The 26,907-nt window shown below is 42.4% G+C and overlaps 1 protein-coding gene across 3 annotated transcripts in view; it reads left to right on the top strand.

Annotated features, from left to right (window-relative positions):
* Positions 1–26,907, top strand: part of atp6v1h (ATPase H+ transporting V1 subunit H) — a 131,552-nt gene that overhangs the window by 19,675 nt on the left and 84,970 nt on the right. For all 3 annotated transcript variants that reach the window (XM_072570530.1, XM_072570531.1, XM_072570529.1), the window contains exons 5-6: positions 15,403–15,516; positions 18,483–18,587. In XM_072570530.1, coding sequence (XP_072426631.1) covers positions 15,403–15,516; positions 18,483–18,587 — 219 coding nt within the window. The remainder of the gene's footprint in view (positions 1–15,402; positions 15,517–18,482; positions 18,588–26,907) is intronic.

Genomic DNA, 26,907 nt, shown 5'->3' with positions numbered 1-26,907 from the left:
CTTCCAGCTCAGTTACTGTCTCCTTGACTTGTCCGACCTGCCTATCTTCTTTTCCGCCTATCTTCTTTGCCACCTATCCACTCCACCCTCTCCTCCTTGACCTATCACCTTCATCTCCTCCCCCACTCACCCATTGTACTCTATGCTACTCTCTCCCCACCCCCGCCCTCCTCTAGCTTATCTCTCCATGCTTCAGGCTCACTGCCTTTATTCCTGATGAAGGGCTTTTGCCCGAAACGTCGATTTCGCTGCTCGTTGGAATGCTGCCTGAACTGCTGTGCTCTTCCAGCACCACTAATCTAGTATTTGCTTCTTAATTAAGCCCAGCTGTGCTTCTACTTGACACCTTAAAGGCCTTGCTTTAGGCTGTGACTTGCAGGATTTAAACTGAAGAACTCCCTTTATAATGCCACTTGCGGTACTGGAAAAACCAGCTCTGGTTAGAGTGAATTAGTTATCTGGACCAGATAACAACATACAGCAAGAGAGTATGGATAAGCAATCATTCTGTTCATAATTATCAGTTCCTTATCATATCTTGCTATCAATTTACCAAGCTGTTATTCGTTGAATGCTGCAGAGACTAGTGCTAGTGTTAGGTTCTTTACCTGAGGTTACACACACAAGATGCAATTCGCATATTCCAACTTCTGCAAACAGTTTATTAAAGCTTGTACAAGCTAGATGACTCTCCTGACACTCTATGCTGGTATTGCGAAAGAGTCAAAGTGAGGCACTGAGCAAAGGAAACACGTTCTGTTTATACAGGTGAGTTGGTAATGCTCACAGGTACTTCAGCCACTCTTTCTCTGTCACACTCACACTGTCTCACCTACACACATGTAGGATGAAGTCATCCTCAGAGATAATGTAAATGCCCTAATCCTGGAGAATTGTTAAACAAACTATTTCCTGACTCCGTGAAGGTGTCATATGTCCAAGCTTCGGAGTGGCCCTGCAAATGAGTTCTGGCTCCATTACTTCCCCAGACAATGCAGAATGTGATATGTTCCAATATCAGGGGATGATCACGCAAAAGAACATGACTGGCTGGGAGATGGCTATAAAAGTCCCTTCCATTCAGAAATACTGAATGAGAGTTTAATTTGATAGTAAGAGAGCAGTAGTAAATGCTTGCCTAAATGAAGTGGGAGTCATCTGCATTCCTGCATGAATGTCATCCCTGTACACTTCCAGCATGTTCAAGTTCACGGTGGCTCAGTGGTTAGCAGTGCTGCCTCACAGCACCAGGGTCCCGGGTTTGATTCCAGTCTCTGGCAACTGTCTGTGTGGAGTTTGCATGTTCTGTGTCTGCGTGGGTTTCCTCCTGGTGCTCCAGTTTCCCCTCTCGGGTGAATTGGCTATGCTAAAATTGTCAGGGGTAAATGGGACTGGGTGGGTTACTCTTTGGAGGGTCGGTGTGGACTTGTTGGGCCAAAGGGAATGTAATCATAATTATGTAATCATTGGACAGTTTAACCCTTTTTTTATACTATGTTAATGTCGAGAGAGATCAACCAATTTAACCTTTTAACGTTACATTCCACCCTTATCATTCCATGATAACTCCCCTCGTTGGGGGCTGAGAAGGGCCTTAACAGCTTATTCATAACAATCCTTCAGCCATTGTTTAAGCAAACCATTGAGACACAATGTACAATGAGTAGGACAGCAAAAATTAATAGCTCGAGAAGCAAGTAGGATCCCCCAGGCAGCCATCCAAGTCAGTCTTCGAAATTCCGAGGGTCCTGTCTGAAATCATCTAATTGGTGCTGAATGGAGTGAATGCATGTTATGTTATGGATGTAGGTTTGCTTGCTGAGCTGGAAGGTTCATTTTCAGTCTCCAGATGAAGCACTTGCTGGTGTTTCCTGCTTCCTATGCAGTGCTTCGTCTGGAGGCTCACTGACTATCTGTGAACATGGGACAGTGAGTGGTCCCGCTGTCTCGACAGCAAATAGGATAGGGAGCGTCTGGGTGCCCGTTGTGAAGGTTTCATTGAGAAGGAACGCAAACGCTGTTTTGGCCCGGGAGCACGTAATTGCTGTGCAGCTGTCAGTCGTGAACTACATGTACCGCCAACTCCTGTCCTGGCTGGAGTTTCCCCCGATCAGATCATCTGGTAATCAGAAAAAGGATATGACCTAAAGGCCGAGCTGACATGGGTACCGTTGCAATGCCTGCAAATGAACTGCCATCCTGAAATATCATTTAAGCGCCTTTGCTTGTCACAGGTGCAGGTGAACAGTCCATGGCTAGCCTAGTGAAGTCTGTGGGTACATTGTCTCTGGGCACAAGAGGCGTTCGTGGGGACCAAGGCATAGGTACAACCCCACCCCTGTCCTGAGAAGCAGTGCCTTCTCTCCCCTGGATCCCGTGTAGTTAGTTAGGGGACTGAGTGTTACCTGAATTCATCAGCTCTATGCGCTGACCTAAAGCCACCCTTCGAAGCCTTCCCACTCTGGCCTACACAGTTATCTGTTGTGAACAGGTTAAGGGAATCCCACCTGGGAATGGCAACAAACAATGCACCTACAGACTAGAGGAGTGGATAACATACAGTCCGATTACCGTGCAAATGCATAGGAGTCTTTAAAAAAACAAATTGTCCTCTAGGCCGAATACCGCGACGGCGACTAATACAGTTATTAGGTTGTTTGAGGGAGCCATTCTTTACAGTCACTTAAGTGGACTCAGCTGCTTTGTCTTTGGACTTTGACTGCCATCGATGCTCGTAGGATGCTCATCTGGTACGGTCCTTTCCACCTGTGTCCGAACTTTGGGGTGTTCAGTTTTTGGTCAGCCCGAGCTGACTTGTCTGCAAGTTGGAAAGTCTGTCCGGGTCATTCGAGTCCTGGTACACTGTTTGTGGTGGTGATCCGAAGGTGTTCCTGACTTGTGAGTAAAGGAACTTGAGAGACTAGGTTCGCTGCTGAAAGTATGTCTGCATTTCCTCTCCCATAATATTTAGGTCTATGCGGGTGGGTGGGTTCGTGCGTATCTCCCAAGGGGTCCTACTGGGTAGGCTGTAGATGATCTCAGTTGCCTACAGCCCAGTGGTTGCGGCTAGGATATTCCTCATGTAACACAGGGCAAAAGGCAAGAACCACTGTTGAGGCAGTGTTACTAGTAGTTGGAAAAGCCTCGATCCATATACTAAATACATCATTAACAACAAGGCGATACTTTATAGCAAAGTACATTAGATTAGATTAGATTAGATTACTTACAGTGTGGAAACAGGCCCTTCGGCCCAACAAGTCCACACCGCCCCGCCGAAGCGTAACCCACCCATACCCCTACATCTACATTTACCCCTTACTTAACACTATGGGCAATTTAGCATGGCCAATTCACCTGGCCTGCACATCTTTGGACTGTGGGAGGAAACCGGAGCACCCGGAGGAAACCCACGCAGACACGGGGAGAACGTGCAAACTCCACACAGTCAGTCGCCTGAGGCGGGAATTGAACCCGGGTCTCAGGCGCTGTGAGGCAGCAGTGCTAACCACTGTGCCACCGTGCCGCCCACATGCGGAAGTTCAATAAAAGCAAGCTGAATACATTCAAATAGACCCACTGGCAAGGGAGTTTTTTCCTGTTCCACACTGCACCCCTTGACCTGCATTATCTTACTGACGCATCAAACATGATCTGATGCACTTTTGAACTGCCTTGGCCAGTTGGGGTGCCACTAGCTATGCAACATGATACTACTCGTTTTCCCCCCTTGCCAAGGTATGTATCAGCATGAAGGCAATCGATGAGCATTGATAACAAGCTATCAGGTATACATACTTGACTGACTGGAGTGATCCAGAGGTCTCTTGCCACAGCGTGCGAGCACCATGCGTCTTCCATATCTGCTTTTCTGAATCAGGGCATCCCTCTGTAAATGCTACACCGTGACAATGTCTGGAATGCCTTTTGTTTTTGAGGCAGGTCTTTGGTTGGGTGCCTGCTGGCTGAAAGTGGACACAATTGAATTGCGAGCCCTTGCCGCATTATTGGCGGCTCGATCAGCTCTGGCATTGCCTTGGCTGACATCTGTATTGTCTGTGACAGGAGCAGTACATATGATTATGGCCAATTGCTTGGAGGAGGATGGCCTGAAGGAGATTTTGGACATAGTGTGTTGTGAATAGGGGTACCTGAAAAGGTCAGGAATTCTCACGAAGACCAAAGTTGGTCAAAGTCGTGGTTCATTCCAAAGGCGTACCGTGAATCTATGTAGAGATTGACTGTTTCCCCTGTGGCCAGAATACAGGCTTGTCAGTGCAAAAAGTTCTGTTTTCTGGGCGGAAATCAGGAGGTCGAGGGAGGCTGCTTCCAATATGTCCATGAGGGTTACTTTTGCATATCCTGAAAGAAACACTCCTCAGGGTGATTTGACAAGCTACCATTCACAAAGAGGGTTAAATCTGGTGTGGGCAATGGAGTGTTTGAGGAATCTGGTCGGGGGGTGGGGGATGTCAAGAAATGGCTGCACCAAAGGCAGTCATGGGGAGGTTTGGAAAGCTCCTCTGGAGTGGCTGGGTTAATGGCAGAGTAGTAGGAGAAGGTCAGAAGAGGATTTTTAAGAAGGGCTGCCTCGTAACAACTAAGTTGAGCCTGTGTAAGGTGTTGGTTCTGGTGGGAAGTCTGGAGGACTACAATCACGTGTGACAAATACAGTTGAGGGTTTTTGGAGGATTATATTGGATGTGGCTGTCACAAGGGAATTAGATAGCTGGCAGAATTTGTGAGCAAGGCGGGTTTCCCCGGTGACCGGGTCAAAGCGAGTTGAGTAATAGGCCACTGGCCACTTGTGTTCTCTGTGAGTCTGGGTTAAAACAATTGCTCAGTCCTCTAGGATAGTGGCATACAGCTAGGAGGGTCTGTCATACAGTGCTCTCCAGAGGGTTGGGGCACTGGTGAGGGCTGCCTTTAATTCGTTGAAAGCTAACTTCGGGTTTTCTGTTAGAATGAAAGTCCCTGAGGCCTTATTGGAAGCTAACGGGGTTACCTGCTTGGTAAGTAATGTTACATTGGGGAGCCACTGTTGGCAGTAGTTCACCATGCCTAAAAAGGCATTCAATTGCTTAGTGCTCATGGGTGGAGGGGTTGCCAGGATGGATGTGATGCAGTCTGGGGTCAACTGCTGGTCTGAAGCTCTGAGCAATGTCGCCAGGAATGTAGCTTGCTGCTAGGTGTGCTGAATCTTGTTGGATAGTATTACATATTCCCAAGAGTGAAGGGAGTTTAGGAGATAGTTGGTATCTGCAATGTTAGCAGATTCTGAGGGGCTAGCTAGGATTAAGCCATCCACATATTGGGGCCGTCTGAGAGCTGAAGCTCAGAACTGCTGGTGCGATACCTGGGAGAATAAAATGGGCGAGTGGACAAATCCCTGGGGGAGTTGCTTCCAGGTGTATTGCTGACCCTTAAAGATCAAAGCAAACAAATACTGAGGCTCTGCTATCAGGAGGAGAGCAAATAGAGCATGATGTAGGTCAACGATGGTGAAAACACAGCTTCTGGCAAGGATATTGCTGAGAATGGCATGACTGGATGTAGTGGTTGGACCATTCTGTTGATCTGTCGGAGATCCTGTACTAACCTCCACTCTGGGCTTTGGGACAAGTAGAATGGGGGTGTTATAGGGCAATTGGCAGGGAACTAGAGCTCCCTGTTGGAGGAATGAGTCTATCAAAGCTGATCTCCCTTCTATGGCTTCTGGTCTTTGGGGGTATTGAAGGCAGTTCAGCTCCTGGTGTAATTTGGGTCTTGATAGGATCCACAGGAGTGCACGCTACTTCATGCTTAGAGGCTGATCAGAGGTCAGGGAAGGGTACTTCTGAGGGGTTGTGTCGGGGCTGATAGTGACGAAGTAAACCCGCAACATTGAAAGGGCTAGCATAATAAGTTAACTTCCCATTGGTCAGTGATACGAGAGTCTGATTGCTGCTGTAACTGGTGTGCTAAAAATCCCATGGCCTTCGCTTTGTATCCCTCGTTCACAGACAAGGTAATGTGGAGAGAAACTGACCCTGGTTGATTCCAGAGATGGATAGGAATGTCTGCTAAGAGGGTAGATCCCTCTTTACCTTCAACGTGCCTTGTTATGATAACAGTGATAGTGGAGTCTGAGAAGGGGGCAAAGGTTGGTGGAGGCTCCAGTGGAATTGTAACAAAGGATTACGTGGGGATCAGGGGCTTATGGAGAAGGGGTAAAATCCTTTGGCTGCAATTTGACAGCCTACCATTGGGGGCGTGCAATAAATCCAGAACTGTCTCTTGGTAGAATTATGTCTAATTGTAATGTTCTTATCAAGGCAGAGAATCTCGACTTGAAGGGCACACGACAAATCCCTCCCTGCTCGGTTAATCCCTAAATTAGGGGTTGGAGTGAATTGGACCATACAAGTTTGGGTTCCAAACTGAACTGAGTGATTCTGTTAGGGGATACTCCCTCTCCTACCCAGTTACTCCATTAAAGTGTATAAAGGTGGGTTTGCCAGAACTGTTCCTTGTTCTGGGGGTCATCACTGCATAATTGATAAAGGAGTTCCAGCCCGTGACTTATCTAATGTCTGCCCCACGTTATTATATATTTTCTTTCTCTAACACTTTTTTTTACAGAACCATACTGGCAGTCTCCGCAACCACTTCAGGTTCCTGACCTTCGCGTGGGGGATTTCCCCTCTTAACTGGGGTTAAGGCAAGGTGCTGAGATAGACATAATGACTCCACTTTACCTGGTGTACTCTACCTAGGGCTGCAAATTTGCTGTTGGGCAATTCTAGCCTCTGAATCCTGGGGTGGGTGGGCTCCAACCTCCTGGCTTCCTAGGGGACTCTAACCCAAATCAAAAACCCTGGGAACTCTAACCCCAATCAAAACCCTTTTCAAGTGCAAAGCGACTCGGTGTGCAAGTGTGTGGGTTGCCTCAAAGATTTCGTCACCACTGAGTCCCTGGAGACGTGGGATTGATTGAATGTTAAGCTTTAGAGAAAGAGATCAAGATTAATCCTACTTTGTGACCCGTCCATCTCACACAACCAACACTCAGACGATTGCTTATTTAGTTCACCTGGAAGCTTCGTGTATGATGGAATCCCTCTGCTGCCACTTGAGGTTTCATACACAAGATGCAATTCTCACTCATCAACTTCTGCAAACAGTTAAAGTTTATTAAAGCTTGTACAAGCTAGGTGACCCCTCTGATACTCTTCGCTGGTCGTGCAAAATCGAGTCAAAATGAGGCCTGAACAAAGAAAACACATCCTCTTTTTACTTGTCAGTTGGTAATGCTCACGGGTACTCTGCCCACTCTTCCCCCACCATAACCACGTTACCCCAGATACGATGGTAGGATGAGGTCATCCTTGGAGAGAAGGTAAATGTAGATGCCCTAATCCTGGGGAATCATCATGCAAATGATTTCCTGACTCCATGATTCCCCCAAGACAGCGTAGGTGTGATATGTCCTAGCTTTGGAGCAGTCCTGCAAATGAGTTCTGGCTTCGCTACTTCCCCACGCTGTCGGTGTGATATGTTTCAGGATCGGGGGATGGTCACACAAACGATCCTGATGGGCTGGGGGATGGCTGTAAAAGTATTTCTGAATGGAAGGGGCTGAATGATGGTTTAATTTGATAATAGTAGGAGAGTATTAGTAAATGACGGTCTAAATGGTGTGGGAGTCGTATTCATTTCTGCATGAACGTTGTCCCCACCCATTTCTACCATGTTCACGTTCTGGAGGAAGACAGTACAGCTAAACCCTTCATTATTACATTAATGTCTAGAGAGAGTCCAATTTAATCTTTTAACGTTACAGTGGGCTCTGAACTATTTACAATTTGTGATTTAGGTGAAGGGACTGAATTTGCTGATGATAGAGATGGGTGGAAAAATAAGTCATCAAGTGGAGTTAGGCAGTGGGCAAATTTGGCAAATGGTATACAGTATGAGAATATGTGCATTTGTTTGTTTTGGGTGGAAGAATTGAAAAGCCAAATGTTGTTTGATTGGAGAAGAACTGTAGGAAACATTGGCTTTCTTCCTAATATTAAATGAATCAATGATTTGTATTCTTTACAAGCAGTCAGGTTGTTTTAAAGTTGTTCTGGACTTTGGTTAGATTACATTTGGAGTACTCTGTGCATTTCTGGCCTATTTGTTTGAGGATCATGTTAGATGAGATTCTTTCACCTGATTCTGGAGCAGAAGGAGCAATCTTGTGGAAATATTGAGCAGAGTGGGGCCACATCCATCTGAGTTAAGAAAGAAAGGTGATCTTATTGAATCATAAGATTTTGAATGTAGTCATCAAGGTGGATCCTGAGAGAATGTTCCTCTGTTTGGAGAGCTGAGAGCGAGGATATGTAGATTTAAGGGCTCTTTAAGAATGCGATGAGGATAATTTTGAGGGTAGTTAGTCTGTGGAATTTTCTTCTGCAGTGAGAATTGGTGGCTGGGTCTTATAATATATTAAAGCTTTTTGATTACTGGTTATGAGGAGCACAGCTAGGGCCATAATCAAATGTCAGGTTGGGTATGAAGGGTCAAATGACCTACTTCTGCAACTTCTTGTCTGTCTTTCCATGTTGCTGAAGCATGGACATAGCCGATGGATCTTTAGATATGAGTCAGGTTGGCTCCAAAACATTTCCAGCAATGAAATAAGAATGTTTGGAGTAAATACATTTTAACATCAGTGATTGTTTTACAACAAATAATTGGGGTATAAGTTAAGTAGATAGGCACTTCGAGAGCTTTGAATTCATTATGGTGAGCCAATATAGATTTGTTAAGGAAGATAGTCCTTGAGTAACCAAGTTTGATGTAGGAACAACAAGTTGAAGAAGGGATGGATAGATTTCAAAAAAGAGATTTTGAAGTATCATAAGCCTTCTTTATATGATCAAGATTTGTGGAATAGAAGAGGAATTAATCAGCTTGGATGCAAAATTAGTTAAGAACAGAAAAAGCAAATCAGTGTAGGTGTTTATTTTTCACAATGCTATTGTCTAAGAATCATTCGGACATTTTCTGATTTGATAATGGAATAGGGAGTAAAATTTCAAACTTTGCTTAAATTTGGAGGTGAGGCAGACTAAAGATAACAACAATTGACTGCAACAGGAATTATGCTAACGGTGGTTAGACGGGTGACAGATCTTAAGATGAAAGTGAGGCTTGATGAACTTTGGCAGAAAAGGTAGGCTGAGGAAATATGGACTTAAGAGTACAGTTCTAAATTGTGTCAGAATAAGGGATCTGAGGTTCATGTGCATAGACATTTGAAAATAACAGGATGTATTGAATGAACAGTAAGCAGACTATGTGAGCTCTTGGATGTGGTCAATAGTATTGAGTACAAAGCATGGAGGTGATTCTGCACCCTTAAAGTTCTGGTTTGGCTACACAGCATCGCATCCCATTCTAATGGCCATGTTTTTGGAAGATTGTTCTCATCTGCACAAAGAAATTTTGAGGTATTTGTTGTTTAAAAGGTACAGGTTTTATGATGGGTAAAGTGAAAAGCTCTGCACAGATTTAAAATTTTGGGGACGTAATATAGGAAGAGCACTCTCAAACTCCCTGTCTACAATGTTTGGAGAGTCTGAGGCAATCAGTGCTTTTAAAGAGTGCTTGTAGAGGCAGGTGAGGGAAACTAGCAGAGCTGTCTTTAAAGATTAGGGAAATGAGACTGACTGGATTGCTTTACAGTCATTGACTGTGGATGAATGCCCGCCTTTTATGCTTTAATGACTGTGATTTTAACTGAGTGTAGATGTTTAGTGTATTTTGCTGATTAAAACAGAGCTTGTATACTTATGATCTTTAGCTTTCTTATTCAGAGAATGATTTCTGATTTTTGTTCATCAATATTGGAGTAGACTGCAGGTATTTGAGAGCATGTGCGATAAGGTCCTTTTGATCAAACATTAGAAGTGAGTGTACATAAAACAAAGATTGAAGTGTAAGTTGATGTTCAGTCTTGTCGTGAAAGTATGTCTCAAAGTTTGCAGATGATACCAAGTTGGGTGGGAGAGTGAACTGTGACTCGGTGCAGAAATCCTTCATGAACTGGACAGATTGGGTGAGTGGGGAATTCAATACCAGATGCAGTATAATTAGGATAAATGCGAAGTTAGTCACTTTGGAAGCAAAAACAAGAAGGCAGCTTACGACCTGAATGGCTGTAAATTGGGAGATGGGAGTGTGCGGCAGGACCTGGGTGTCCTTGTGTACCAGTCACTGAAGGTAAGCATATAGGTGCAGCAGGTGGTAAAGAAGACAAATGGTATGTTGGCCTTCCTTTTGAGAGGTTTCGTGTACAGGAACAGGGATGTGTTGTTGCAGTTATACAGGGCCTTGGTGAGGCTATACCTAGAATATTAGTCATAGAGATGTACAACATGGAAATGGACCCTTAGGTCCAACCCGGTATCTCAACCCAATCTAGTCCCACCTGCCAGCACCCGGCCCATATCCCTCCAAACCCTTCCTATTCGTATACAAATCCAAATGCCTCTTAAATGTACCAGCCTCCACCACTTCCTCTGGCAGCTCATTCGATACATGTACCACCCTCTGTGTGAAAAAGTTGTCTCTTGGGTCTCTCTTGTATCTTTCCCCTCTCACCCTAAACCTATGCCCTCTAGTTCTGGACTCCCTGACCCCAGGGAAAATACTTTGCCTATTTACTCTATCCATGCCCCTCAATTTTGTGAACCTCTTATATGGTCACCCCATAGCATCTGACACTCCAGGCAAAACAGCCCCAGCCTGTTCAGCCTCTCCCTCAAATCCTCCAACCCTGGCAACATCCTTGTAAATCTTTTCTGAACCCTTTCAAGTTTCACAATATCTTTCCAATAGGAAGGGGACCAGAATTGCACGCAATATTCCAACAATTCCTGTATAGCCGCAACATGCCCTCCAAACTCCTGTATTCAATACTTTGACCAATAAAGGAAAACATACCAAACACCTTCAATATCTTATTTACCTGCGACTCCACTTTCAAGGAGCTATGAACCTGCACTCCAAGGTCTCTTTGTTCAGCAACACTCCCTTAGGTGTATAAGTCCTCCTAAGATTTGCTTTCCCAAAATGTAGCACCTCGCTTTTATCTGAATTAAACTCCATCTGCTACTTCTCAGCCTATTGGCCCATCTGGTCAAGATCCTATTGCAATCTGAGGTAACCCTCTTCGCTATCCACTACACTTCCAATTTTGGTGTAATCTGCAAACTTACTAACTGTATCTCTTATGCTCACCTCCATATCATTTATGTAAATGACAAAAATTAGAGGACCCAGCACCAATCCTTGTGGCACTCCACTGGTCACAGGCCTCCAGTCTGAAAAACAACCCTCCACCACCACCCTCTGTCTTCTATCTTGGAGCCAGTTTTGTATCCAAATGGCTTGTTCTCCCTGTATTCCATGAGATCTAACCTTGCTAATCAGTCTCCCATGGGGAACCTTGTCAAACGCCTTACTGAAGTCTACATAGATTACTCCCACCACTCTGTCCTCGTCAATCTGCTTTGTTACTTCCTCAAAAAACTCAAGTTTGTGAGAGATGATTTCCCACTTACAAAACCTTGTTGACTATCCCTAATCAGTCCTTGCCTTTCCAAATACATGTACATCCTGTCCCTCAGGATTCCCACCACAGAGGTCAGGCTCACTGGTCTATAGTTCAATGGCTTGTCCTTACCACCCTTCTTAAACAGTGGCACCATATTTGCCAACCTCCAGTCTTCTGGCACCTCACCTGTGACTATCAATGATACAAATATCTCAGCAAGAGGTCCAGCAATTACTTCTCTAGCTTTCCACAAAGTTCTAGAGTACACCTGATCAGGTCCTGGCGATTTATCCACTTTTATGCGTTTCAAGACATCCAGCACTTCCACCTCTGTAATCTGGACATTTTGCAAGATGTCACCATCTATTTCCCTACAGTCTATATCTTCTGTATCCTTTTTCACAGTAAATACTGATGCAAAATACTCATTTAGTATCTCCCCTATTTTCTGTGGCTTCACACAAAGGCCGCCTTGTTGATCTTCGAGGGGCCTTATTCTCTCCCTAGTTACCCTTTTGTCCTTAATATATTTGTAAAACCCCTTTGGATTCTCCTTAATTCTATTTGCCAAAGCTATCTCATGTCCCCTTTTTGCCCTCCTGATTTCCCTCTTAAGTATACTCCTACTTCCTTTATACTCTTCTAAAGATTCACTTGATTTATCCCGCCTATACCTTACATTCGCTTCCTTCTTTTCCTTAACCAAACCCTCAATTTCTTTAGTCATCCTGCATTCCCTATACCTATCAGCCTTTCCTTTCACCCTAACATATACTTTCTCTGGATTCTTGTTATCTCATTTCTGAAGGCTTCCCATTTTCCAGCCGTCCCTTTACCTGCAAACATCTGCTTCTAATCAGTTTTTGAAAGTTTTTGCCTAATACCATCAAAATTGGCCTTTCTCCAATTTAGAACTTCAACTTTTTAGATCTGGTATATCCTTTTCCATCATTAGTTTAAATCTAAGTGCTGGCCCAAAGTTCTCCCCCACTGACACCTCAGTCACCTGCCCTGCCTTATTTCCCAAAGTAAGTCAAGTTTTGCACCTTCTCTAGTAGGTACATCCACCTACTGAATCAGAAAATTGCCTTGTGCACACTTAAGAAATTCCTCTCCATCCCAACCCTTAACACTATGGCAGTCCCAGTCTATGTTTGGAAAGTTAAAATCCCCTACCATAACCACCCTATTATTCCTACAGATAGCTGAGATCTCCTTACAAGTTTGTTTCTCAATTTCCCTCTGACTATTGGGGGGGGTCTATAATACAATCCCAATAAGATGATAAGACCCTTTCTTATTTCTCAGTTCCACCCAAATAACTTCCCTGGATGTATTTCTGGGAATATCCTCCCTCAGCTGTAATGCTATCCCTTATCAGAAATGTCACTCCCCCTCTTCTCTTGCCTCCCTTTCTGTCTTTCCTGTAGCATTTATATCCTGGAACATTGAGCTACCAGTCCTGCTCATCCCTGAGCCATGTTTCCGTAATTGCTATGATATCCCAACCATGCCCTGAGTTCATTAGCCTTCCCTGTTAGGCCCCTTGCATTGAAATAAATACAGTTTAATTCATTAGTCCTACCTTGTCCCTGCCTGCCCTGACTGTTTGACTCACTTCTGTTCTCACCTATACCAGTCTCAGATTGATCTCTTTCCTCACTATCTCCCTGGGTCCTACCCCAACATCTTAATAGTTTCAATCCTCCTGAGCAGCTCTAGCAAATCTCCCTGTCAGTATATTAGTCCCCTTCCAATTTAGGTGCAATCTGTCCTCCTCGTACACGTCACTTCTACCCCAAAAGAGATTTCAATGATCCAAAAATGTGAATCCTTCTCCCATACACCAGCTCCTCAGCCATGCATTCATTGGCTCTGTTCTCCTATTCCTGCCCTCACTAGCTTGTAGCACTGGGAGTAATCCAGATATTACTACTCTTGAGGACCTCCTTTTTAAATTCCTGCCGAACTCTCTGTAATCTCCCTTCAGAATCTCGATCTTTTCCCTTCCTATGTCTTTGGTTCCAATGTGGACAGTGACCTCTTGCTGGCCCCTCTCCCCCATGAGAACATTCTGCACCCTGTCTGAGACAACCTTGATTCTGGCTCCAGGGAAGCAACACACCATTCTGCTTTCTCGCTGCTGACCACAGAAACGTCTGTCTGTACCTCGGACTAGAGAATTCCCTGAAACAATTGATCTCTTGGAACCTGACGTACCCCTCGTTGCATTGGAGCCAGTCTCAATACCAGAAACTTGGCTCTTTGTGCTACGTCCCCCTGAGAGTCCATCATCCCCTACATTTTCCAAAATAGCACACCTGTTTGAAATGGGTATATCCACAAAAGACTCCTGCACTAGCTGCCTACTGTCTTACCCCTCCTGGAGTTAACCCATCCATGTGACTGTATTGGAGACTTTCTCCCCTTCTTATAACTGCCATCCATCACATACTATTGCTGTTGCAAATTCCTCATCGCTTCTCCCTGTCTCTCCAACCAATCCATTCGATCTGATAAGATTCGCAGCCAGCAGAATTAATGGCAGATATAATTAGCAGTAACCCTTAAACTCTCTTTCAACTCCAACATCTGACGAGAAGTACTTATTAAGTACTCTCTTAAAGGTGATTTTTGCTCCTTCAAAATCTACAGACCCAGAAAATAACCCTGTCTTATTCCTCTACAAACACTATTAACTAGGTTAAATTAATAGTTATGGCTTATATTTTAAGTTTAACCAAGAGACATATCTCCAAAAACATATAATCAAGAAAGAACCTACTCTACTCACTACTGCAGATCGTCTGTAGGCCACGCTTAAAACAACGATTAACTTATCTGATTCTGTGCTGTGAACTTAGCCCAACAATTCCTCCAAGATGAGTTGTGAATTTCACTGTTTGATTTTCCCAGATGCACTCCTATGTCCAGCGATACATGAATTCAAACATCAAAGGCAGGAACTGTGCAGGTTCTCTCTCTCTCCTGCAATAACCTCACTATGTACTTCCCTTGTCTGATCTTCTCCCTTTTAAAACTGCTGTTGTTTTGACTTTTTTTTTGTCAAAGTTCCAAAACAATGCAACAGCATATGAAACAGTAATTGCTGCTCCTGCAATTTGAAGAATCACCTCCATCACCTAAAATACCTCAAAAAAAAGGAAGCAGCTGTTACAGCCAGAAATTTTTCCCGTCCTGCAGTTTTGATCTCCTTTTCGGAGCAAGGATGTTCTTGCTTTTGGGAGTGCTGCGAAGGTTTGCCAGCCTGATTTGGGGATGGCAGGACTGATGTACGAGGAGAGATTGACCAGACTAGGATTGTTTTTCTGGACTTCCGAGTAATGAGGGGGCATCTCGTATATACTTAAAATTTTAATAGGATCAGAGAAGGTAGATGCAGGGAGGATGTTCCCAGTGGTGGGTATGTCCGGATTCTGGGTGGACCATGTGGATGGAGAAGAGAAGATATTTCTTCACCCAAAGACTGGTGAGTCTGTGCAATTAATTACCACAGGAAGTAGTTGATGCCAAAACATTGAATTCAGGAGGTGGCTAGATATAGCACTTGGGGTGAATGGGATCAAAGATTATGGGGGCAAAAGCAAGGTTAGGCTATTGAGTTGGATGATTAGCCATGAAGGGCAGAACAGGGCCAAACTGCTTTCTCCTGCTCCATCTTCTATGTTTCTATTTCCCTTCATGCTGACAAGATATCAAATAAATAGCTACGTTTTTCTTTTGGCATTCTGACCGTAAATATTTTATGGTAAATAGGTACTGATGTTATATATCCTGTTTGCTTTAAATAGGAAAACCACAACCGTGTCAACATCTTCTTTGATTATGCTAAAAAAACCAAGAATACTGCGTGGTCCTACTTTTTACCAATGTTGAATCGACAGGATCTGTTCACTGTTCATATGGTGAGTGAAGAGTGTAGTATTCTGACTGCATTTTTAAAAAGAAAATTGAGCAAAATAAGACTAATGTTTTAATTAAAGATTGTCATATTTCTGTTTGAGGTCTTTCTGCGACTGTATGATATCAATGCAGGCAATGGTCATTGCAGCAACATAGACCAGAGTTGTTGATGTGGAGTCCCAACAGAACTGAAATTTAACAGCGTAATTACTCAGTGTCTCAAACGCTCTAAAATCACTGACCCGAAACAGAATCAGGAACATTTTCAGAGTTCTAACTTATTTAACCTTAAAAGCTAACCAGGAAAAGTTTGAAATCAAAACCAGCTTTCACATCTGAACCCAGACACGCACCCTGCTCACTTAGCACTTGTGATCCTAAAATTGACAATCTCTGATTCTGATCATGTTTGAAATATTTGGGGCAATATTTGTCAATTTGAAAGCAGTGTTCCATTTTCTGGGACCTCCATCTGTCGTAATCTTCTAGACAAAACGTATTGAACTGCAATATTCAGAATCACTGTTAGTTGCTGCTGTTGGGTATGTTCCTGTTCAGAAAAACAAGTTTTTTGTTCATGTTGCTCTGCATTATTCAAGAACACGTTTTCTATGTGAATTGAAAGTTGGGATGAAAAGATGTAGTTAGGACATTAAATAAAGTTTGGAATGACAATTTAAAAATAAAATTGTAACAACTGAATCAGAAACACTGGAAGTTACCTTGAATCCAACAGAGTGCAATAGATTTCCATGCAAGGTATTTTCTTCTGGCTTCACACTGCATTGGAACTCTCGAGTATCACTTTCCTCGGGCAAAGATTGTTTTTATCATTGTTTTATTATCTTTGCTGATTAGTGACTTTGCATTGTCAACCAGATAGAGCCCCTGCTCATACCCTACTGGGAACTTTGTCCATAGTGTCTCAAGCTGTTTACTGTGTAGGCTTATTGTAATGTAGGTGGTGAATTGCACTTTTTTTTTAAGCAAAGACCATATTGGTGTATGTTCTCTAAGTAACTTTGATTTGAAAATATCATTTTATAATGCGATAAATAGCTTTGCATCCCCTCAAATTACATAATTTCCTTTAAGATGATTTTCAAGTTAATGGTGTGGAGTGGCACTGTTTACTACAAAGTGTCCCTGTTTGAGCAGGTATTGCTAGTTTTCACAGCAAGGTTGAGTTTTGACTGCATTTTGTCACTACATTGTTGGTCTGAATGGTCAAGGTTGTTTGTAGGTGGTTTTATTTAATAAATCATCTGTCAGAGATCCAGTAATATTTCTGTTTGGAGAGAAGACTGCCCATGTTCTCTCAAATTAAATTCTTTATTTCAGAATGTGTTTTCTTAAAGTACTTGGCTTTCAGACAGGTTTAAAAATGCTTTTTCTTTTTTTCCAAATTTCTTTTGAATTACTTTTTTTTCTTTGATTTTGCATTAATCTCTCTTTTTTTTAATTTGTAAAAAAGGATGTGGGCATTGCTAACCAGGACAACTTTGTTTCCCATCCCAAATGATCCTTTAGGTGAACCTCTAATTCAAGGGTGTTGGTGCACTCGGTGATGTAAAGGAGCATCAGAATTTTTGACTCGCTGACAGTGAAAGAATGGCAATATAATTCCAAGGCAGGATGATACATGGTTTGGAGGGCCTTGAGCAGACTGTTAATCAACATGATATAGCTGATGCTCAATCTCACTTCCATATCCAGCAAGACATATTAGCTTCTAGAAATGTATTTTGTTATTTGAAATATTTTCAGTAACGTGACATTCTCAACCTTCTGTGGTAGAGAATTCCATAGGTGCATCACCCTCCGGAGAAATTTCTCCAATCACTGTCTGAAATGGCCGTCTTTTGTAACCTGAAATCGTGGTCTTTTGTCCCGGAACCTCTGGCCGGGGGAAACATTGTTCCTGCATCCAAACTGTCCACCTCTGTCAGAGGTTTGATGTGTTTCAAAGCAATCACCATTGTTCTGAACTCCAGTGAATACACGATCATTCAACCTGGCTTCTCTTTGTATGACAAATCTACCATCCCAAGAATTGGTCTGGTGAATTTTTGTTGCTTTGCTTTCGTTCATATGTATCCTTCCTTGAGTAAGGAGACTAAAACTGCATGCAGCTCTTCAGGTGAGGTTTTACTGAGGCCCTGTACAACAGCAACAGCCCTCATTACTCTGCGCTCAAATCCATTCCACTCTGAAAATGATTCTTTCATTTAGTACACCATGCCCATTGATTCTCCCCTTGTATTCTACTAAATACATCCTGCAAAAACTTTAAGTTTATCCACCACATTTTTCATAAATCTATTGTCCTGTGTAATCCAGTTGGTAATCAAGTGTCCTGTTATCACATCCTGTATATTGCATTTTTCTCAGTACTGATGTTCCACTAGCTAGTCTGTAATTTCAGGTTTTCTCCTTCCTTCCATGTTGGGGGTCCTGATCCTGCTGGGGTGCAATTCCTCCAGTTTGAACAGGTCCAATCTTCTCCGGAACTGGCCCCAATGAAGAACTATATCCCTCCTTTCTGTACCAGTTCACTTTGTTCTGGATGTCTTTGTTCAGACTTTGCTCAGTCAAGGAAAATAGCCTGGGAAACACTCCAGCGAGGTCAGATAATTACCCTGCATGAATACAGGCTTGCTCTACTACTACTGTTTTTCGAAGAAAATAAAATTCCCTTACTGTCCCTGTGCATGTTAGTTTCACTTTTTGTAAATAAAAACATTGCAGCAAATATTCAAGATGCTAATGTTTGAATAGAATTGATGCCACTAGGATAAATAAGTCATTTTGTGCATTGTCTCTGTAGTTTTTGACTGGCATGTGTTTCCAGCACTTTCCATTGTTTGATTTCAAACATATAGTGAACTATTACTTGCTGAAATAAATAAGGCCAGAAAGACTTTTATCTGTGACCACGCTTCTGACTTTTGTTTTTTTTAAATTTCAGGCTGCAAGAATTATAGCAAAACTAGCTGCTTGGGGGCGTGAATTGATGGAAGGGAGTGATCTAAATTACTATTTCAATTGGATTAAAACCCAACTAAGTTCTCAGGTAAATGTTGGGCCAGTTAAGCACTTTAATAATGGGTATAATGTGTATAAAATATGAATGTTAGTGAATTGAGTCTTATTTTCCTTATCACTTCATAGTGTTACAAATCATTGGAGTAGCATGCTGGTATCAAGCCCTGCTATTTTTTTGAATCATTACGAATGTTAAGACTTTCTGAATGTGCATGCAAAATTCACAATCTTTGTTTTGTTTTAGACCCAGGTTGCTAGAGAGCATAGATCATGTTTCTGTACTTAACAAGAATGGTGATTTTACTACAAATGAATAGATTATGACTATAGATGAGGTGTGAAGAATTGTTGACATCAACTCTACTAGTTAGAACTCTGAAGCTCTTGTTAAAAACCCTCCTACATATGCACAAACAGTGGGGATTAAGGATGGAGGAAAAGGGAAGTGGTTTACTGGTCATGTTCTCGAAGTTTGTTGAGATTGTTTTGCTGATCATGATGCTACTTCTCAATTTATCTTCTCCAAGTACTTTAACTTGATCTCTTCTGGAGTACTGTATGCAGTTGTGGTTGCCCTGTTGTAGGAAGGATATTATTAAACTGGAGAGGGTTCACAAAAGATTTATCAGGACGTTGCTGCGAATAGAGGGTTTGAGATACAAAAACAGATGGACGTTTTTCAAAGCAGTTTTGGAGGCTGAAGGGTGAGATTTTTATTGAGGGTTATAAAATCATGAAGGGTATAAAGATAAGGTGGATGCCAAGAGTCTATTCTCTAGCGAGGGGGAGTTCGAAACTAGGGGGCATATTTTTAAGGAGAAAGGAGCGATTTTAAAAAAGACATGAGGGGCAACTTTATTTTTAAGAGATTAAAGTGTGGAATGAACTACCAGAGAAAGTGGTGGATGCAGGTACAGTTACAGTCTTTAAAAGACCTTCATGAATAGGAAAGGTTTGGAGGAATTTGGCCAAATGGAGGTAACTGGGAAAAGTTTAGGTTGGGAACATTTTCAGCATGGCGAGTTGGACCAAAAGATTTGGTTCCATGCTGTGTACCTTTAATTCTGTGATTGTGCCTCGATGTACAGGGTGACTGGGGTGCATACTTGTAAAGGTCTCTGACTTATCAGTTGCTGTTAGCCCTGAATTTTAAAAAGAGGAAATAAACTGGCTATCTTCAGGTTGAAGATGCTTTTTGCTGCAGAGCTGAAATGGCTTCTAACCTGAACATTCGTACTCCCAAACTGCTCAGGTATGTGGAAACCAATCGGTGTTGGCAGGCCTTTGGTCAGTTGTCCACAGACCAGTTCTTGATGATTAACCGCTTGTCGCCAACACAACCATTTGTACACTACTCTCGCTGGTGTGTAACTAGTTTTTCTATATTGCTTAAACAAACAACTGTAAGCGTTATTTCATGAGTGGCAGGTTACTTGCCTTTTAAGAAATGAAGCAATTCTTCCATAATTGGCTTTTAAAGTAATCCTTCCCCATTTTAGTTCGCAATCAAAATATAAAAAGTGAAAAGACGTGGTCATTACATCAGTGTGAGGTAAATTCACTGATGACAACATCAGTTCCATTATTAGCATATGCTACAGATGCGACCATTGAATAAAATGGCAAAATTCATATCTATGACTTCAAAACTGCAGCATGTTATTTTAAGAAGTCAAAACTTAATTTTCTTTATTGCCAAAGATGTAAGTTTTGGGTATTTTACCACTTCTCAGTGATGTGATTTTGGTGCATTGTTATTTTGTTTTTAAGCAAGGATTGATACCTGTTTTTGCCAGAACAGGAGTTTGTAGTTTTGAATGAAAATTAGCTCATCTGTGCCATGCTAGGTATAGTCTCTGATCACTTCTTATAGGAATCATAAAGGATGCTGCCTACTTTTATTTTGGATTTCTCAATCTCTCTCATCCTAGTCTTGCCTGAGATCCTCTGGTTGGCCCTTGACTCCAGTCAACCAGGGATTTGCAATTTTTGAAATTTAATTGTTTTCTTCTGTTGCCGGATCCTCTTCCAAGGTCAGCCCTTCCTTTCTCAATAGCTGTATAGCCTTACTCCTATTACTTTTTTTTTTAAAATGCAATTTTTGACGGCAGATACAATCTGAGAAAGAACGTGTTTGAGGAAATACCCCAATTCCCTGTCAAAGATGATTTTGTATTCTCTAGTGTGGCAGAAGTTGAAGCTGTTACCTCCATCAACTGTTCTTGAAAATTTGGGACAGAAGAATTCCTTGCCTATCTTCAGCATTCGACCATTGCCAATGACCTCAAGAAAGATAAAGTGGACTTCAGATATTTCCAGAGAATTACTGTACTCCCTATTGCTAGGGAGATCACCCAAATTCTTGTCAGTGCCTTTTTTCAGTCTCTAAGGAAATGTCTCTTGAAGGCCTGTGACTTCTAACCACACCACAGGGCCATCAATGATGTTTACTACTTGGCAACTCCATTGCCAGGCTAGAATGCCTACCACTGTATTTCAGTAATTTAACCAGTACATTTGACTCTGTGAATTGTGAAGTGCTGTAGAAGACTCTATCGATGGCTGGCTATCTGGAGAAATTACTGAGCACCCTCCTTCTCTTCTGCGGCAAGGTGTTGGTGATGGTCCTCACCAGAAATGTGACAGATTCCTTTTGAGATCTTGACAGGGGTTAAGCAGGATTCATTGTTGTCATCCTTTTTCTCCATTGACATTACCACCCTTCATCTTGTCAATAGCTAGCTTCCCAGTGGTTGTGGATGTTTTCTATGTATGGATGGGAACTCTTCAACCTCAACTGGCTGAAATCCAAGAAAGGAAAGAGATGGACCTTGCTAGTGGAATTTCAGAATGGGGGTGATGACATTGCTGCTTTCTTGAAACAAGATATTCCAGCTTGGTTTAGTGCCTTCATGGAAACATACTGCAGAATTGGTTTCAATGTCGACTTCAAGAAGACTTAAATTCCTCACTGACCCATCCCATCCCCCTCAAGGTCAGTAAAGCAATCCTTCCAAATGTTGAGCATTTCCCCAACCTGGGAAGCTTTTTCTGTTTATCCTACTTCTCATCTAAAGCTGACAATGTGAAGATTCAACACTATATTCAAATGGAGTGTCACTTTAGGATGCCTAAGAATGAGTGTCTTTGACTACTGTGACTTCTGTGCTGATACTAAGGTCCTTGCGCTTAAGGCAGTCATCCTTCCCACCCTTCTATATGGCTCATACGCCTGGACCAGATGCCATGTCAGGGCCCTTGAGAAGTACCATCAAAGCTGTTTGAGAAAGATTCATTGCATAATTTAGAGGGCAGTCATACTGACATCTGCATCCTTGAAGCAGCCAAAAGAACGCCGATGGAGGCCATGGTCATCTGAAACCAACTGCTCTGGGCTGACCACATGCTTCGGATACTTGAGTTCTGATTGCCAAAGCAATTCATTGTTGCCCAGTTCAAGGAACACACTTGAATGAGAGTAAAACAAAGGAAGCATTTCAAATACTCCCTGAAGAAATACTTGCTTAAGAAATGCTGCATAGATCTCAACATGTGGGAGACACTTGTTCAGAAAAGATTGACTTAGAGAAAACTGTATGAAGAGTAACAAGTCTTTGAGAAACCTGTCTGAGAGTACAGAAAAGGAATGTCAGTGATCTTTAAGCCAAGGGCTATTCCATCTCCTGGAAATATCTGCCAAATGTGATTTATGACCTAGGATCTGGCTCATCAGCCATGCAAGGATCAATAGAACCCATGTTTGGTGATGTAGAACTTCCCTAGGTGTTCTGTCATTCTTGCTAGTGAATGATTATTGCAACTGATGAGATGATTTTGACATTTTATTGGGATCTAACTTGGAGGGAGGGCCTGCCATTTGAGGTTGGCTGTCTTCCAGACAAAGGAAAAAGTTACAATCCATTCTTTGCCTCTAATCTCAAAGGTCAAGGGGCAGTTGAATGGTCTCGAGACATCATAATCCTTGGTAAACCAGTTATCAACTTCTGATAATATTCAATATGTTTCCCTTAACTGCTGCTTTCAGGTTGAAGCCAGAATATCTGTTATCGTGTATTTCTGGTCTGTTTCTCAGGCCACTTCTTCTCAAGTTCCCATGTTTTGCCTTCTGCAATATTTCTTATATCTAAATAGATTTGTCTCATGTAAGCCAAAAGCTGTCAAGCACCAGTGCCCATTTAGCTGTATTCTTGTTTGATTAATATGAAAAGATGAATTTACAAAGATGCTATGGTGCTAAAATAGTTGTTAAATAATCAATGTGTAAGTTTACAATGGGATATATATATTTAGTATAGGTTCAGTCATTTGTTCATGAAAGCAAAGAACCTTTTGTTTGTATTTAGAGTTTGCTAATTAGATGAAATCTTAGCTGTTTCTAATTATTATTAGAACTGGTCCTTTAAAACAGCTTGAAATAGACACTAATCAGGTTTGCGCAAAAAAAGTCAATTTTTATGTCACAAGTCTGAAATCATGCCACTACTGACTGTTTCACTTTTTATCCAGTGAAAGTAATTGTGCTTTGCTGCATAATTTGCCTATTGCTATTTAAAAGCAAAAGCACTGTTGTGAATCAGAAATAAAAATAAATGCTGAAATACTTCGCAGATATGGTAGCATTTGTGGAGAAAGAAGCTGTTAACATGTCAGGTAAATGACCTGGTGTCGGAACTGGGAAAAGTTGGAGGTATAGTGACGAGCTGTGGAAGATTGTGGTAGAAGAACAAACTGTAAGTCTGTGACTAAGTTAAGGTGAAAGATTAATAAAAGTAAAGGGAAGGGATAGCAAATGGAACAAGTGAAGAACTAAAACAATGGATATAAAGGTGTAAATGACAGTAATGTCAGCATTCCTTATTTTTTGGGGGGGTGGGGCAGTGGTAATTTGTAGACCAATATTTGTAATCTGAATTTTTGAACTCTGGAGCAAAAGGCTGTCAAGTGTGGATTTGAGTGATGTGAATATTTGTTACCCAGAATGGGTTTCACCATTTGTAATTTGAATATATCTTATGCAGAAATGTATACTGGTCAGAAAGAAGGCCTCTGAGAAGGGTGAGCACTCATGGTTAACACTGGCAATCTAATCAAAAGTGGAACAACTGGTTATGGGCAAGAGGAGTGGGAGATTTATAAGAACCAGCAGCTGATAAGTCAGTCATATAGCACTGAAACAGACCCTTTTGGTCCAGCTTATCTATGGGTGGGAGGCTCTTCAGAAGATTAGTGTGAACTTGATGGACCAAATGGCCTGTTTCCACACTGTAGGGATTCTATCCTTATAACTCAAGCTCTCTAAGTCCCAGCAAAAACCTGGTGGATATTTTCTGAATCCTGTCCAATTTAATAATATCCTTCTTAATGGCAGGGTAACCAGACTGATTACCAATGTATTTGCAAAAGTGGCCTATTCAACATCCTGTATGACATTAACATGATGTCCGAACTCCTATACTAAATGGTGTGAGCAATGAAGACGAGTGTGCTAAATGCTGTCTTAACCACCCTGTCTAACCGTGATATAACAAGCTAATAAATGGAACAAAATTGATTTGTTTTTATATCAATTACCAATGTATTTGCACAAGTGGTTATCTTGGTATCTGAAAGAGGGAGACTAGCTGAAGTGACTGTGGGACCCTGGCAGATGCCTCTGGGGGATTGACCAAGACATCTGGGAAATTGCAGATAATTTAAGTCAATGTTTTGCAGTCTTTGTGGTGGAGAATACAATAAACATCCCAACAATAACAGATGAGCAAAGTGCTGATAGGAAAGGTCTCTAACACAAGGGACAAATATTTAACAAACCAAGTCAGGCTAGTTGCAGGATCTGATCTCTGCATCCAAGGATTTTAAGGGAACAGACCACAGTGACAGTAGAGGTATTGGTTGAAACATTCCAGAACTCAATAGGTTTTTGGCAGTGTACGAGTAGACTAGAGAACTACAGTTATGACACTCTGCTTAATAAAGGAGGGGTATTGAAATTTGGTCTTTATTCCTATAGGAATGGTGCTTAAAAGTTGAGAATTCTTTACAACTGTACTGGGCTTGAGGATGCTGCTGGAATATGATGTATTTGAAAAAAAGCTTCATAGAACCAACTCCTCCTCAAACCTAGCAACCCTGGGTGACTCCGAATCACGAGAATTCCAACAGTCTCTGGTCTACTCTTAACTGCCATAATCAATGCGTGTGAAAGCTTGGTTGGCCATTCAACCAGAAAAAATGCCAAGACTGGTTTGATGAGGATTATTGATATCCAGAAACTATTAAGCTAGAAGGACATGGCATTTGAGTGTAAAAGAACAGCTGCATTCAACAGGAAACCCATGACATGAAGAACAGATGGTGGCTGGATGAAGCACTGGAGCCTAATGAATGGCTGACAATCATAGATGAAACACCCACTGCCCCACCCCACTGCTGACCAAGGATGGAGTGACAAAATGCTGGAGGAAGCACTCCAGAGGCCCACCGCCTCCCCCCCCCACTAGACTGTATACCTGTTGTTGTGGTTCTGTGCGCCGAGCTGGGAATTTGTGTTGCAGACGTTTCGTTCCCTGTCCAGCTGACATCCTCAGTGCTTGGGAGTCTCCTGTGAAGCGCTTCTGTGATGTTTCCTCCGACATTTATAGTGATTTGTATCTGCCGCTTCCGGTTGTCAGTTCCAGCTGTCTGCTGCAGTGGCTGGTATATTGGGTCCAGGTCGATGTGTTTATTGATTGAATCTGTGGATGAATGCAATGCCTCTAGGAATTCCCTGGCTGTTCTCTGTTTGGCTTGTCCTATAATAGTAGTGTTGTCCCAGTTGAACTCATGTTGCTTGTCATCTGTGTGTGTGGCTACTAAGGATAGCTGGTCGTGTCGTTTCGTGGCTAGTTGGTGTTCATGGATGCAGATCGTTAGCTGTCTTCCTGTTTGTCCTATGTAGTGTTTTGTGCAGCCCTTGCATGGGATTTTGTACACTACGTTGGTTTTGCTCATGCTGGGTATCGGGTCCTTTGACTGAGTTATTGTCTGAGATTGGCTGTTGCTATGTGTGCTGTTATGAGTCCTAGTGGTCGCAGTAGTCTGGCTGTCAGTTCGGAAATGCTCTTGATGTATGGTAGTGTGGCTAGTCCTTCTGGGTTGCGGCATGTCCTCGTTCCGTTGTCTTTCCCTTAGGCATCTGTTGATGAAATTGCGCTGGTATCCGTTTTTGGCGAATACACTTCTTCTTCTTCCTCTTTTTGCATCCCTGTATCCCTGCTCTGGATTAGTGGTGCTGGAAAAGCACAGCAGGTCAGGCATCATCCGAGGACCAGGAAAATCGACGTTTTGGGCAAAAGTCCCTCATCAGGAATGAGGCTGGAGCCCCCGGGGTGGAGAGATAAATGGGAGGGGCGTGGGGCTGGGGGGAATGAAGTGTGATCTTTTCGTGACATGAAAGTTTCTTTGAGGGCTTGATAGGGTTGATGTTGAGATGATGTTTTGGGTAGTTGGGGAATCTCGTAGCAGAGGATGTAGTTGCAAAATAAGGGGATAATCATTTAAAACAGATGTGAAAGAATTGCTTCTCCTGAGGGTAGTGAAGTTGTGTCTGGAATTCTGAATCCCAGAGAGCTGTGGATTACTGAACACATTTAATGAGGATGCAAACAAAATTTTGAAATACTGAGTATGTGGAGCTGGCATGAAAGAAGCTGAGGCCTGAGTAAATCTGCTACGGTCATCTGGAATGACGAGAGGCTTGTGGTAATAAATGGTCTATTCCTACATCATAACTTCTTTTACAGAATGCCTTCAATTCAAATCCCTGAACAATTCCAATGTTTGGGAGAAAGTGACGACTGCAGATGCTGGAGATCAGAATAGAAAGTATAGTGCTCGAAAAGCACGGTAGGTCTGGCCCTATCCGAGGAGTAGGAGAATAGACGTTCCGGGCATAAGCCCTTAATTCCTGATGAAGGGCTTATGCCTGAAATGTCAATTCTCCTGCTTCTCGGGTGCTGCTTGACATGTGCTTTTCCAGCACCACACACTCTACCCCGATTCCAATGTTCATATGCTCCATTATTTAAATTTCTTAGCTTTCTGCATTGTTCTAATGCTGCACAATAGCAGCTGAAACATCAACTAACCTGTAGACTTTTAGACTTCAACCTACAAGATATAAATTTCATTAAAAGTTAAAATCCAGTACAGTGTCCAATTACGTTCACATTAACGATCACTAACTGAATTGTGACAGACCCTTTCTGATAAGCGTGGAAAAATTTAGGAGCAACCTGTAAAGTCTGTACAATAATTACTTCTTCAAGCAGAAGCCATTGTGACCACAT

This window comes from Chiloscyllium punctatum, chromosome 5 (genome assembly GCF_047496795.1).
Source record: "Chiloscyllium punctatum isolate Juve2018m chromosome 5, sChiPun1.3, whole genome shotgun sequence".
Lineage (NCBI taxonomy): Eukaryota > Metazoa > Chordata > Chondrichthyes > Orectolobiformes > Hemiscylliidae > Chiloscyllium > Chiloscyllium punctatum.
The sequence above is the reverse complement of the archived record's forward strand: the minus strand, read 5'-3'. Positions and strand labels throughout refer to the sequence as shown.